Source organism: Anopheles stephensi, chromosome 3 (genome assembly GCF_013141755.1).
Source record: "Anopheles stephensi strain Indian chromosome 3, UCI_ANSTEP_V1.0, whole genome shotgun sequence".
In the NCBI taxonomy this organism is placed as follows: Eukaryota; Metazoa; Arthropoda; class Insecta; order Diptera; family Culicidae; genus Anopheles; species Anopheles stephensi.
This window is the reverse complement of record NC_050203.1, coordinates 74,448,038-74,463,654: the sequence shown is the minus strand read 5'-3', so window position 1 is coordinate 74,463,654 and position 15,617 is coordinate 74,448,038. Positions and strand designations below refer to the sequence as shown.

Here is a 15,617-nt window from a genome sequence, read left to right as displayed (position 1 = left end):
ACCGGCCTGGGCCTGGGCAGCAGAAAAGATGAAAGGCCTGTCAAATTGTCGGTTTTGTGAGTGAAATTCTGTTTTAGCCTTTCAGCTTTCAGTTCTAATAACCTAACCGGGGTCGGTGTGCGTGTGTGGGATGGTGTATCTCGGGTTGGTGAAGTTGCGAGCTGGAGCGAAATTAGGCTTCTCAAAAATTCAACACTTTTTGTGTAACCTGACCGTAGCGCGCGACCACCACAACCACACCGAGCGCCACCCGCGTGGTCAAAAAGTGCTCTCGAGAAACTAGGACAAGCTTTCATCATCATGCGAATACACATATACACACAATTTCGATTCGTTTTAAAATTGACATCAAATTAACGTCAAAGAGAACCAGCGACTGGACAGGGAGCCGTAAAGGAAATGCCAATAATCTATTTTTGTAAGCCCACCCAATCAATACGCCGGGCAACCTAACCGGGACCGAAACTGGCCAGCTAATTATGAAGGCTTCATTCGGCTTTGTGAGTGTATGTGTGTGTTGCGGTTTGATATTGAATGAGATTATGAAACGGGAGATATGAACAGTGAAGCTATATCTACAACGCAAAGCCATAATTTTCCGCATTAGATTATTCCTGGAATGGAAAGCCACGGCTGAGAGATTCCCATAAAAGCACAAATTATATTAAGCCTATTTTTTACTGGGTGGAATGGAAATTGAAGCTATAATGTACAATGTTCTATAATGTTGAAAGCTAGCCGTGGTTTTTTGCTCTTAAAATAGCATTCAGTCAGTATGTCCTCAGCAAAGCTCACTCTCCTGTCAGACGTGTGGTAATGCTCCGGACATCTTAAAAATGTAACCGTGTCAAGCTTTGTTGTTGAAAAGTACATTTTGGGACCTTTGCCCCCCTCATCCTTCTCAACAACAAAAAACAAAACCCCCGGACAAGGATGATCCATTTTCTCACGTCTTTCAATCGTTGGTTTTTATTGCAAAGGTACGCACACACGCACCACTTGGACGCACGGTTGGTCCTTGAAAGAGTCCGACAGCCCCCTTCTCCGGTGAACGGGCACTTGCTAAAATTGCAAATTTGACAATCTGCTTACAGGATTACTGTAAAAGGTGCTGTGCAACGCACTTTTCTCAAGTGTATGTGTGTGTGTTGTTGAAGCAGATTATTTGCTAAGCTCACGTAGAACAGCATCTGGTTTTCGGGCCCTAGAATGGGAATTCCGTTTTTTGTGAAATAGGCTTTAAAGATGTTCACAAAACACCAGAAAACCCGTGACAGGTGTAGGTGCCGTTTGATAAACTACTTTCAAGCGCGTCACAACCAGCAGAAAGGTTTAATCGCGGCCATAGAAACCCAAGCGAAGAAGCGAACCGGCACACAAAGAGCCTCGTCAATGCTTTGTCCAATTGGAGCTCAAATTTAATAGGGGAGTTTTAGTTTTATTTTTCCTCCACGTCTTTATACGCCGAAACAGTCGTTGGTTGCCTCACGCGGAACGAGGACCGTTTGTTTCATGATTTAGAGATGACAAAAAAGCGAACCGAGCGCGCGCGCTATAGAACAAATTCTTGTTTCAAGGAACGGTCCCGGAGTTTTCCTTCCCCTCTCCCTCACTTCCAGTTCCAGGGACCAGGGCCGTTGTGTGTCCACCTCTGCAACAGACTTGTGGAGTATTTCAATTTTTAATGATCCCAATTTCCATCATTCATGGCGCGGGAAAGAAGGGGTTACGGGCCTGGTGGAAGTGGGCGAAGAAGAAATAGGGACGAAATCCAAGCACGACCCTTTATCCTTTTTCTTTCTTTTTTCGGCGAATTTGGAAGGACGAACCACCGGGAGAATAAACCTAGTTTGTGCCAGATTGCATAGTTTCCACGCCCTATAACACGGGTAGGAGAGTATGTGTCTGTGTGTGTCATGTCTGTCCCATATTTAGTGAAGGACGTGAGAAAGATCATCTGCTCCGAGTCACGTTCACCTGAAGAATAAAGGTCACCAAAATCCAGGCGGTTGGAAGCGGGAGTTCGGTATAAAACGCTAACGGGGAGAGACCTCGTTTCGACCGAAATTTAAATTCTGGACAATTCTGGAAACAGGTTTGAAGGCGAAAATGAAGAGTACTGGAACTAAAGGCGAGTGAGCTTTATTAAAGATTTGTGCATTATGAAGTACCTGACATGACCAAGCATTTGATTAGGAAGTGTTGGAGCACTCCAGGTTGATGCTGAGATGAATTCCAGGGACAAGGAAAGAATTATTGATGCTCAAAAAAAAGATAGCTATCTTGAACTTCATGATGCTCATCTCCCCTCTAAAGACGCATAAGGGTGAAGGTTATTTTTGGGGTACAAAAATCGCTCGGAAACTTTCACCCAGCGGCAGAATAAAAAAGGTCAAACCCCTCTGTGCAAGGTTTAGAGTAGAAAGTTGCGTTCCTAATTAGCACTCGTACGCAGACACACGCCGCAGGGTTTCGGTGGTTGTTCGGTGCGGTTATCCTGGCAAAATAGGGGTTAGGAACCCGAAGCACACCGAAACAGCTTTTTGCTAACGGATTTAGATGAGATGGAAAAGTTTGGTCGCCATCTCCACCACAACAATCCATTTGATGAAGTTAATCTTTTATTAACTCCAAAATACGAGTTGCACTCCAAAGCAGCAAACCTCTTTGGTGGAGTACATTTCGAGCTTAATTAGTTAACGAGAGCTAATGATTTTGTGGACCAATTACAAATCCCGGCTCACCATCTCCCAAACAAACAAACTAATAACCGGGATCCCAGAACCGGAGGATCCACTTGCTGCTGCTGCTACTAGATACTTCTGCTAATTATCGGTGCATCTCTCCATCGACACCTGACAACTTGGTGCCGGAGGATGCAGCTGGAAGAATGGTGACCAATCATATCTCGCTTGCCCATTAACCCATCCGAACTGGAGTAAAAATTGACAGCGAACCCGATTGCAACCGAAGAGTGCCTTCACATCGCTAAACTTTAGCGATTGTAATTAAGTTGACAATCTTAATTAAACCTCACCAACACTACACCACCGGCGGGGGCCGGCCTGTATGGTCTCGGTGAGTTCGTAGCGCCGGTGTGGTCCAATTGCACAACGAATGCACTCTGGCAGAAGTAATTACAGATAACGAGCCACCATGCCCGGTGGTTCTGTCTCGATTGCCTGTAGCTGTTCACTCCGGTGTTCAATGGGTGCGAGAGTTCGTTCTACAACTCGGACAAGCACCACGGGATAAGCCGTGGTGTTGTTGCCTTACCTAACCACCAACTTCTTCCAAAGTTCGATCGAAATCGAGCGTTGAACTCTCATATTCGCTGCGGAGGGGCCAACCCTTTTTTACCCTCAATGGCTCTCGCGTTGGTCAGTTGGCAGTCCTGGTGGCCGGGTTGCAATTGATATATTCAGGTTATTGAGGTATCGATTTTCTACCCTTGGATCCTATCTCCTCAAGTGACCGCTACGCTACTCCGAAACGCCGGGCGAAACATGTGTGCACTACTGTGGACAACCAACTGGATCTCTGGAATTGTATGTTAGTGGATGTCACTGGGTGTTGGCCCTTCTACCTCCAGAATGCCTGTGACCAGGAACCGAGGGTTGATGGAGAACGTATTGATTTGCTGTGTGCTATTTTTAATCGTCAATATACTTTGTTCCCCTGCCGGCCTGTAGGGTTGGTACAGGTTTCACAGGACTGTTATCGATTGAACTTTACAAAAAAAAAAAAATAGAAACAAATTCTATACGCCCTCAATTTTGCTGACCAATAGTGAGTATTGAATAGAATTGAGAATCGATCCAGTTTTGGGGGGGAAATAGCTCCCTGGAACTCCAACACAGATATCCCGGACACGCAGTTTGTAACGACTAGGTCATACTGATGGTCAGTTTTATTTCAATAGATTGAAGTTGATAGAACACAAAAAAGGTAAGGGCCGGCCACTATCTGTTGTTGAGCACACGGGGCTGAAGTGAGTTCCACCAGCTATTGGAATAAGGTTTTTTTTTAAATGGGTTATTTCAAATCAATTTCAGTTTTATCCGGGGGCTAGGCATTTTTTTAAGCAACTCCCTAGTCCGGTGATGTTTAGCAGCACAATATGGAGCATAGTTTTTGCTCCAACTCTACTGGTTCGCACGAAACGAACATAAAATCGAATCAAATTCCACAACTAATCAAATACATGTGCCATCACGATCAGGCTAACCAGCCGGGTTTTTGTTTTCCACCCTCGGAAAGCTATCGACAAGCGCATGAAACATCACCTTTGTTCTAGCGCTCATCGCACGTTGATGAGCAAAAATTGGCAATTTAAGTAAAAACGACAGAATGAAATTGAAAATAACGAGCTGCTTTCTGTGGCTTCTCGTGTCAAAGGTAGAGACAGTTAGCAAGCACTAATTAGCCCATAATCTATGCTGCGGGATTCTACGAACAACGCGGGCCCGGGGGTTTCCCCCCCGGGGTTCCAGTCTAAAACAATGCCAAACGTAGCACTAAGAAGAAACAAAATGGAAGTGAAGATTTTTTATTTCCACCCCGAAAACTCCAATCGATTGGAACTATTGACAGCCGACAATTCAACCCAGTCCAACCCATCATCATCATCATCATCGTCGTCGTCGTCGTTGTTGGCTGCGTGTCGATAGTTTAGCATGAATAATGAAATGAATGTACAGCTGCTGCCGTACCGTCTGCTTGTCTAGTGCCACGAATCCCATATCCACACACACACACTCACGTATCCACCGATCGGTTCCCCTGAAAACCGATCAATTATGGAGCGGCAGCAATTGGAAAAAGGCCAATGGAGTGGGTATTCATAAAACCATGCTAATTCGATTGTAATTCTTGGGTTTCTAGGTTTGTTTTTTTTGGGGATGATTTTTTAACGAGTGACTATTGAGGGAATTTTTAAAGTGCAATTAAAATCGATCAATTATTTAGGGTGGAAGAATTTTATTTAGAAGCTCGTTTAAAGTGTCACTAAACGATCTTTAATCTGCCCCTAACTTATTCATGCATCAAACTGTTGTCACCTCAAGAGCACAGTACATCAGGACAATCCATGACTGTCCTCGGTCTATCATTTTTGTCTTGGCCCCCGAAAAAAGGAAACACCCACAAAAGCCTGTAATTATCGCCATCTGCAGACATACATCCCGAGTCCCATTCCAGCTCTCTCTTTCTGTCTAGTCGATTAAAATTAAACACTGAAAGCGAAAGTCACCATCACATTGGGCATCGGGCATGTGTCCCAAGCAAGCATTGGTACAGCCGATCCTCTGGTAGGTGTGGTGACATAGACATTTTTCTCAATGACACCTCGATGCGTGTGTGTGTGTGTAAAATGTGTGTAATTAAGTACACAGACACACAGCTGTCCACATTAGTCCGCACTGCTGCTCGACATGAACAGGGCAATAAACAGCACGAAAACATGAGTCTGTCGTCTTTACCGCCGTAGCCGTGACACCCATTAACAGCAAAACGGTCCAATTTGTGCTGGCCAGGCTGCAAAACTAGCTGCCTCATGTGTGTGTCTGTGTGTGTGTGTTTGGTATCCTGGGAGACATCAAACTTTTGGCCGGCTGTCTGTCACCATGTGTCCCGTGTTGTGGAAACATTGAACAGGTTACACTTACGGGCACCTGTCTATGGCTTCGGCCATTTACTATGAGCCTGAAATGCCGTCGTGAATGTCCTTTTTGATCGCCTTTTTTGAGATGCTAGTTTTGTTAGGGACAGTGTGAAGAAGTAGCTATTTGCTCTGATAATTGCATACCTTGAGGCGGTAATTTCTGTGCGAATTGCATACTTTCAGGCTGATGCGCTTGAAGAAAGGCTAAAAGTATTATTAATTTTTCTTTTATTTTAAATTATACGCAATGGTCTCAAAAATTGCATAACTTTAGGCGTTTTTAGCACTTGATCAAAATGTGTACAAAAATTGCATACTTTCAGGCTGAGTTGCTTAAATAAACTGCGTTTGCCAAAAAATTACCTCTTTTTGAGCTCTTTGGCAAGTGAATCACGATGTTAAAATTTTAAATGATTTTTAAATAACCTTTTCACGACCCTTTTTTGATATTTTTTCCTCAAATGCCACATATTCCTTATCGCAATATGCAAACAGCTGCAAACTTTGATGATAATGGTAACCCTTGCAGATTATTTTCAACTGTCTACATTTAATTTGATGCCGCCCCGCCAGCCATTGCAAATGATAAAGTTTTAATGCATCAACGATTCACGTACTCTCGCCCGGCTGCATCTCTCAAATTTAATATGTCATTTCCTCCAAGCTTCCAAGATATGATATGGGTGGCAATCGTCTTAATTTATTTTAAACTCTAAACACCGTGCCCAGCTACCTTGCCTTACGTACGATATGGCGCGTCAACATGGTTGACGGAACGTCATAAAAATGGCTGACTTTACAGGAACAGCAGTACGTGAGACGTTGCAGTTGATCGTCACTTGGTACGCTCGGGACGGTTTATCAGCACCAAAAGCGCTCCACCTCGGAACAGGGAGCTCACCGAGGAGAGAACGAACTGGGGCGAGGTTTGTAATAAACATTAAATGTAACGATCGCCCGGGATGGAATCTCGTTGCAAGCGTCGGGTTTCGTACTTGAATGAGCACAGATCCTCATGAGTGTTGCGTGCACCGACGCAACACACCGTCATCTGGTGTGTGTGTGTGTGTGTGTGTGTGTGTGTGTGTGTGTGTCCTCTTCTTCACATTTTATTAGTAGCAATAAAATCTTACCCATACGACCATTTTTGGTGACCAATTTTCGTTCGGATGGGACTGGTACACGTGCTGTACACCTTCAGCCAACGTGCCTAAGGTGAAGTGCCGAACACCGATTCGTCCTGCCAGGGTGAGACTCTCGTAAAATGTTCTTAATTTATGTGATCTCCACGGGCGGTTCTTTTTTTTCGGAGCGGTTTTTGTGAAAACCTGTTCGCCTTGCCCGGGGGATCGAAAAGGTTTCGCAATGCCTGAATGCGCTGAGCAGGCAAGAAACTGTCACGCGTCATTAAGCCTTATCCTTGCAGTGGTGCTCGGGTTTAAAGCGGGAAATCATTTGCAGCCCTTTGACCCTCCGGGGAGGGTTCTGCTGGATTGTTGCTTTGATCCTGGCCAGAATTTAGCAAACGTCCATAGAGAGAGAGAGAGAGAGAGAGTTCCCCTGCATGTTGAGGTGAGCAGTGATGGAGCATGATTCATTGTCCCTACTGCAAAACACATACACTCACACACACACCCATTAACAGAAAAACACGCTTTTGACGCACTTCTTCCCTGATAGCCAGCATAATAAAGCAATTACCATAAATTTGACAATGTCAATTGGAATTTAAACACAATTTGCATATAATTCATTTCGGGCTCCGGACAGATACCCACCATGCTTCGGTTTCTGTTTGCGCTTCTAGCTAGCGTATCCCAACAAAAGCCGGACATTGGCTAGAAAGTTAACTTCCGCTTCCGGACATCGAAATCGAAGCTCGTTTATCGGCTTCACCACCAGTGCCAGGCCTGCCCTCAACTCCCTCGATTGTTTCTTTTCACAAACAAATGATTCCCCACGCGCTTTACAGGTAAATGAAATTAACCGACCTCAGTGTGATATGGGGTGTAGGGTAGGCCACACAGTGTTGCCCACCGCGGTGTCAATACACCCACCATCCAGTAGTGGCACCACCAACACAGTGGTTGGTTTGGTTTTGGGTGGCCGTTTGTTTGGTTTTTGTGTGTGTAAATTGGCCGGGCGGATCTCAAAACCGGAATGGTAACCCGATGAGCGGATCATCCATTCACCCTACCTAAAACAGCCCGGTCCGGGACATTATACCGAACCGGCCCGACTACCGTAGTGGGTAGCAGCGAAATTAATTATACTATTTGCTCGACGACCAATAAAATTTGCTCGAATTAATATTGCCTGCATTCGGTTACAGTATGCGGCCAGTGTGTTAGGGTTAAAATACGACCACGGCGCCGACCAGTGGGCTGCAGTACCGGTACCGGCGGGAAAGCCGATCGGCACATGCGAGAAGTGTTTAATTATTCATAAACGATACTTTTGCGAAATTTATGCGTGACACAAGGCCCAAGACCCGACCACGGGTCAAAAAAACAAAACGTGCCAAACGTCAATCGTCACAGCGAGGCAAACGGCGAGTTTCGGTCACGGTTGTTACGCCCGTCGCGACTCACCATGCAAAACCACCGTCCCCCCCTCGAGTGGCCTCCCTAATCAGCTCTGCAATCGATCACTTCCATTAAGGTGAGCCGTGCTGGAAGGTGTCACGAGTAAGAATTTAAGACAAGCCCCCGGGGACACATTTTCTGTCGTGCGATGGAGGCGCCCAGTCACTGGTAGAAATACGCGCTGCAAAACAAGCAAACGGGTAGGCTGGAAATGATTATTAACCGGAACACGAGACCCATGGACTGGTTCCGGTTTGACGATTAGAATGAACGGTACTAATTGATTGAGTTACGGCTAGGTGGTAGGCCGGGGCAGGCAAACTGCGAGCCGAGTTTTTTGGGGGCTGATTTACAACGGTTGTTTGGAAGTTTGGTGGGCTTGATTGGCACAAGGCTGTTTGGATAATGGGTAAAAGGGTTGCCCGCATATTGTACGGATGAATGATAGGTGTTTAATTTTTCCTCCACGTTCGCTTAAACGATTGCTAGAAATTACTATTTTTATTTTATTTATACTTTTAGATATTTTAAATTCACCATGCAATAAACTTAATCCTTGAAAATAGAAGTAAAGGAAGTGATTTTTTTATTTAAATATGATTTTTATTTAAATTTACATACCTTTGGGCGTTTTTCAAACACTAAGCTACTAAGCATACTCATTAAGGAGCAAAACAGCCGCCCAGAAGTATGCAATACGCACAACAATTTTAACAACTCATTAATTTTCTCACAAATTTATCACATTTTTTTTCAATTAAGTATTTAAATGATTTTATTTAGTAAATTGAGGCCTTAAATTATGCATTCATCATCGATTAAGCGATTGTTAGGAATGAAATTAAACTCTAAAAATACTTTAAATTCACCTTGTAATAAGCTAAAAATATTACCTACAACACTCAACGTGCAACCGCATTTCGATTCGCGTACCACCCGAACCCGACGACTTGCAGTCACAACAACCATCCCATGGGGAACGCCATCTTGGAATGTATAATTTAGCAAAACCTCAGAAATCACGTCACGAACCGCTTGTACCGCGGAGCGAAGGAAACGGGCCGGGAAGTGAGGGAACATTAGTGGAACATCGGTGCTTAATAATTCAAACATATTGACGTATGCTTTTTGGTGCTGGGCTGCAGCTCCGAGTCCGAGCGTGATGTGCTGAAAACTTACTGGCCCTGATCGATTCTGCCTTGCTGAATGTGGAGCCCTAGAAGGCTGTGGATATGGGGCAGTAGCTTTGTGCAAAGGTGCATTATTGCAATTGTGTGGTTACACTGGTTTCTCCAGCCCAGCAAAAGCATGCAAGGCGTCTTCGAACTTCCGAATAGGCTGTTTCCTACAAAGACAAACCGTAGCACCGTAGGGAGAGAGTTTTCTTCGTGCTGGAGAAATTCATAAGTTATTTACCAGAAAAAAAAGGCGGCGGACATGCAGCATGTACAAGCGTGGAAAGGTGGCCTTGGAGTATTCGGGGTAATGATGAAGAACCTATAATTTGCCTGGCAAGAGTGGGTTACATCACAACGACTTGAAACGTGGACATATGAAACAGTTTCGATTCGATTGCTGTCTAGTAAGTCTGGTACTCGACAGGTACCTTGAGCCGTGAAAGAATAATGAAGACGGGAACGGTAATTTTCTCACTGACGAGTTTAGAAGCAATAATTGCCCCAGAGGACTCGTTTTGGAGTTTCCTGAAGACAAAATGCCAACCGAAAAGCTTTTTGATTCCACCGTTTTCAAACCATAAAAATCAATCGGTACCAGATAAAATTCAAAATATCGATTTTTTTCTGCATTCCGGATTTTTTGCTTCGGGAATGCTCCTCAAGAGCGTTGGTCCTGGTGGCTCTCATCAGGCACTGCCGCATGCTGGTCTGCTTTGCGTATTCCCCAAGCGTGCATAATTGATGGGGATTGCTTTCGCATTCAATCAATAATCCTGATTGGAACGGTTCTATAACGACTCAAACAACAGCTTGCCGTTTGCGAAGACGTTTTGTGAAGGCTGCCACCCCCACAAATCTAATCCATTTGCGATTTGCGTAGCCTCACGCACCAAAAGATCAACAATCCGAAGTTGATGTTGTGTAAGAAAATCTAAGAGAAAATTTAATCATTTTGAAGTTCAATTCAAACCTCAAATAGCTTTTAAAGGAATCGGAATCTCTCTTAAAGTTTGGAAGAGCTTGTTTTCTTCTTCCTGGAGCGAATCTGTTTTATCGCATGAGATCGATTGATTGGTTGAAATCGAAATATATTTTTCTTCTACTGTTCAGCTCAAGAGAACGTTCGGAAGAGCGCTCACCGCGGTCTCTTCCCCTATTTCCCGAGCAGTTCAATATAAACTGAACGAAATTATAATTAAACAAACATTTTCCAAGAAATTGAACATCAACACCAACTAACTGAGCCATACCGCCATACTCGGTGATCGTTTTTGGCAAGGGGGTTCGGGCCAGAGATAGCTCTTCTCTCTCTGTGTGTGTATGTTCCGCTTATCCTTTTCCGAACGACGATACCGATCCGGAAAGTTTTGAGTCCTTCCCGAAAACGTTCCCAGCGTGTGGTGTGGTATATCCATGTGTGTGTGTGTGTCTTTGCTGGTCACAAGCGAGTGTAGAAGAGTGTGTTATCGAAGCAGGAAACGGAATTCATTTCCTTTCGACCACAAAATCCCAACCAAACGAACTACTAAAACCAAAGCCAAACAAAACGAACCAACCACCTTGATGCTACTTTTACCATTCGGGCAGCATACCAGCAACAAAGGCGGGGCGAGGGACGTCGCAAAAGGGAGAACCTGGAGTGCCTTCTTCCCTTCCAAGAATCGATTCTGAGGCGATACCGAACAACAAACAACGATCACTATTTGTATGCCCAGCCCACACAGACACACACACCGGCTCGTTCTGGTTATGGCTGGCTGGCTGGCTGGCTATTTTCTGTCTGGCTTGTAGTATAAGAAACACTCCCATACACTCCAACACACGGAACTCGGGTTACGGCAAAAAGGATAAGATTGTGATGAAGAGAAATCAAACATTGCCACAGAGTGAGTGAAAGCTGGGTGGGCGTACGGGGCTTTCGATGGCTGAAGCTGAAGTGAAATGGACTTTGAAACAAGGAGTGACCATTGCGGTCGATGGCCGGAGTTCCCACCCCTTGGACAAAGAATGAGAATGTGTCCTTGCTGTGCCGTGCTTGCCAGGGGGTTGGGATGTGTGTGTGTTAACCGGGGGTAACCGGGAAGGGTCCTCGCCGGTCCACCGAAGATTAGTTACTTAATTAGGTTTCGTTCTGGGTTCTGATTCTGGGTACCGCGTGTGGGTGTCGTCTTAACCAGGGTTCCCCGCACCAGCCAAAGAAGACGATTCCTGTGTGACGATGGTCTCCAGAATACCGGCCGCATAATCCGCACGTACACTCTGGTGTGATGTTTTCGGTTGTCGGAAGATAATCAATGGAACGGTGAGGCCTCGTATGACTAACTGACGATATCGATATACCTTACAACGGGGAACAGAGGGAACCTGTATAACGAATGTGGCAAGGCAAGAAACAATCGATGTTGCTTCGGTTCGGCTCAACTCATTTTCATTAGACACCCGTCGTTCCCCGGTTTGCTATTTGCTGAAATCGATGATGATGGTGATTGTTTCGATCTGTCCGTATCGAGCAGTGAAGGGATTTGTAATATCAGTGCGGGCGTGCGTGTGTGCTGATTCTACTCAAAGTATTAAAGCGAGTGTGTCCACTCTGGTGGTTTGTCGCCAGGGTGCTTGTGTGTAGGAAGCAAGCACCACTCGAGACACCGAAACCGAGCAGATACACACTGTGACCGATTTCTCATTACTCGGTAACTCATCGTTATCGTTGTGCTCCGTGCTGCATCATGTAACTTCTTTATCAGCTCGACGTGAATGGATCGTTTCCTCGATGGGTTGTGTGGACGATGGTCACCCTAGATAAGCGATTTTTTCTTGTTGTGGTTTGTTTTAGGCAGTCAGGAGTTGGGACCGATTGCGTAGACGTGCGTGTAATGAGCTAAAGTGAATTAAACGATCCGAAATCGAACAGGGCCGAAGGTTGTTTTGCTCGGTGTGATCGAATCCTTCCGATAAGACGGAACGCTTTGGAACGTTACAAATATGATGATGTGGCCGTGCATTCGATAAGAAAGCACACAGAAACACTTATCCTCGGTGGCTTAATTTAAGGTTGGCGGGACAATTTCCATCTGCGGATTCTTTTCTCTCGCAATCTCTTTTTGTATCTATCCCAATCTCCATTGTGTTGTGGATCGATGTGGGGTGCACATATTGAACAGGACCGGAGACAGTAGAGAGTATGAGGGTTCTGATAGATAAACAAAACTTCCTCTCGACCTACACAAATTGGGTGGAAAATTAACTGTTAACGATACCATTAAAAGTTGTTTGTTCTGCTTGGGCCGGATATTGCAATCGGTCTCATTACTCGGCATGGAGCTAGAGGACACGATTGAGAGCTTGTCACGAGTGTGTTCGAACATCTGGAAAAAGAAGCTATTAAAATGAGGAAAAATAAGTTGGACGTCTAAAACATCTTCAGTGGTAATCATAAACCGTATTTATGATTCTTATTGAGCTCAGGTTATGATTTTTTCGTAAAATAATAATGTTTTAATATTAAATTTTGCTATCCAAATGATGCTTCCTTCAAAGAAGCCATAAAGATTTTTTTTAAATTTGATTAGAATATGATAAAGCTGTAAAAATTGCATACCTTTAGGCGCTTTGCACATGGTTGCTTAGGTTGCTAAGGACAGAGCTAAAACTCATCCTAGAAGTATGCAATCCGCCCAACAATCTGAACAAACCATTAATTTTCTCACAATTTTACATTCACGAGTATTGTTTGATTAAATTATGTTATTGTTTCAATTGTTAAAAATTATTTTTAAAGCATCTTAAGCCAAATATAAACCCAAAAATCCTGTTTCTCAATAATACTTCTCCACGGCATGAAAATGAATCAATTTAATTTTTGCTTGTACTGGAATGTTCGCGGTACCCAATTCCGGATAAAAACATCACTTCTCCTGCTTCCTGCTGCTGCTGACGGGTAACGCACTGCAAAATATGCTTTGCGTAATAATTTTTGTCGTTCCCTTCTCGACACACCAGAAATAAAAGAAAAACCAGCCGTCCCACGATTGGATAGGTTGTTCGAGCTCATAAAACACTTCCGCCCTGGTCCGATGCGATCATGGTGTGATGGGTCGGCGCTTAGTGTTGGGTTGGCTTAGTGACTTTGTGTGTGTGTTTTCCACCCCGACAAGTATAGAGTGACAGCAGGAAGAGAAAAAAGAGCCCCAAAATCAAACGACCAGCTTTCAATCCTGCCGCGGCAGGGCACTGACAGGAGTCATTTCAAGTCAAGCTTCCGCGAAAGCTCCCGGTGGTTTGCTCCGGGTGGTGTGTCCTTAACGATTGAATCTTTTTAATATCCGGTCCATCGTTTGGGGTGGTGAGGAGGTCGCAAATCCGTCTGCTGATCCTCGGGGCTTCGGGTCTCTTTGTTCGATGTCATGCCCGTGTCAGTTTCTTTTTTGGTTCGTCGGGACACACAATCCGGGATCAAGTTGCTCGGTGTCGTCGGGGTCAGCAGCAGCCAGTTGTTGGTGTCTCATCATCATCTTCGCGGTAATCTCCTCCTGCGATGGAATCAAAAGAAGTATCCCCCTGCCAGTGGGGAGGGTCATGTGATTGCATCTGGACCAAAATTCTTAAAAAAACACCAATTCAATCGAACTCGTCTCATTCCATAACATCAGCAAAGCTCCATTATCATGCTGCTTATGCTGCCGATTTGTGATATATGAAACAACCGCTGCTTACACCAGCCAAGCGCGCGCGCCCACCATGTGTGTGTGTGTTTTTCTGATTGTTATCATCATCGTCGTCGTGTGTTTTACATCACCTTTTATTTGTACGTGCGTCAAAAAGAGGGGGCCATTGTTTAATATTCTTTTTCCCTTCCGTTTTGTGTCAATTTTTGTGTTTTCTATTTGCCTATTTGTTTGGGATACTTCTTTTTCTATTTTTTCTGTAATAATTTACATGTTTGCAACTGTGAGTGTGTGAGGTCTGTATGAAAAGATTGCTGTATATATTTTTCTGCAAAGGAAATTTCCCAAAAACAATTCTTGTTGGAGAGCTCTCCCAACGTTCTTGTGTTTGTTCTGTAAATTGTATATATCTATTGGTCCTCGTGCCTATCTCGTACAAAAGTGCTACAAAAACAAATAATCTGACAAATTTGTTTTTTTTTTAAAACCCCCGTTAATTGCTACTTCACAAACGCTGCTCTGTCTGCATATGCTGCAACTGTTTTCTTTCCCCGTTAATTGTGCCCCCGAAAATGCCTTGTTCTGCGCTCTCCAAAACAAAACAAAAAGCAAACCAAAATGCGTTTGTCCTTCACCGTTCATCGTTCTGTGCCAGTGTGTTTCGTTTGCTTTATCGTGCTTCTCTGTTTCCGTTTCTCTTCCTTCTCCACAGGGTGCTGTTTTGTGACTTTTTACACTCGTAAGGCAGCTCTCAAGGCGCAGGACGCGCTGCACAACATCAAGACGCTCGTCGGGGTAAGTAGTTGCCTATTTGATAGTAGCAGCCCAACTCCATCCGGGATTGGACACACAAGTATTAACCTCCAACCAAATGGGCGGCCCTTGTATATGTGTATATCTATTGCGTTCATATAAAATTGTGCCAGTTCAAAACAAGAAAAAAATGTTTCATGTACTTTCTATCCTCATAACTACATATGCCTAAAATGCGTCTTTTTATCCTGTGGCAAGCTGAGTGTTACCTTGTTCGTTGAGTGTTTTCGTTTAGTTGTTGCCGTTGTTTGCGTACTTCAGCCAGAGAATCCACGCCGTTCCGTTCTATTCATGCATCGCAATGCTGTTCTTTTGTGTGCTTCCGTGTCCTGGATGACGTTGATAGCCCAAAAACCCGCAGTGCTACCAGCGTAGCACTTACTGACCACACATCGCGCCAGGGAAACAAACGAGGAGCTTCTAAATCCACCCCAAAAAGAGCCTGACTTCATCGGGTTCATTGTAAAGTGCATGCCATCGTGTCGTCCACGAACACAGCTGACATGTAAAGCCGTTACTCTGCTTCTCTCACACTCCTGGCCGGACTCGGGCTTCAAAAGTATCTAGCTTACTGTAGGGCTAAAGTCAGCCAAACAAATCTTTTGCAGCACTGCCTGCTACCCTGGTAATGCTTCTTTAAACATTTACGTAGCAAAAAGCACCGGACAGAGAGACGAAACATCCGGGGCGAAGAGAGCTGTACCGATTATATCAG

The 15,617-nt window shown here is 44.5% G+C and overlaps 1 protein-coding gene across 12 annotated transcripts in view; it reads left to right on the top strand.

Moving 5' to 3' along the window:
* LOC118510739 (CUGBP Elav-like family member 2) overlaps positions 1–15,617 on the top strand; it is a 280,203-nt gene that overhangs the window by 152,459 nt on the left and 112,127 nt on the right. For all 12 annotated transcript variants that reach the window (XR_004906058.1, XM_036052957.1, XM_036052964.1 and 9 more), the window contains one exon: positions 14,802–14,884. Coding sequence is in view for 11 of the 12 variants with exons in the window: in XM_036052957.1 (XP_035908850.1) it covers positions 14,802–14,884 (83 nt within the window). In the remaining variant the exon portion in view is untranslated. The remainder of the gene's footprint in view (positions 1–14,801; positions 14,885–15,617) is intronic.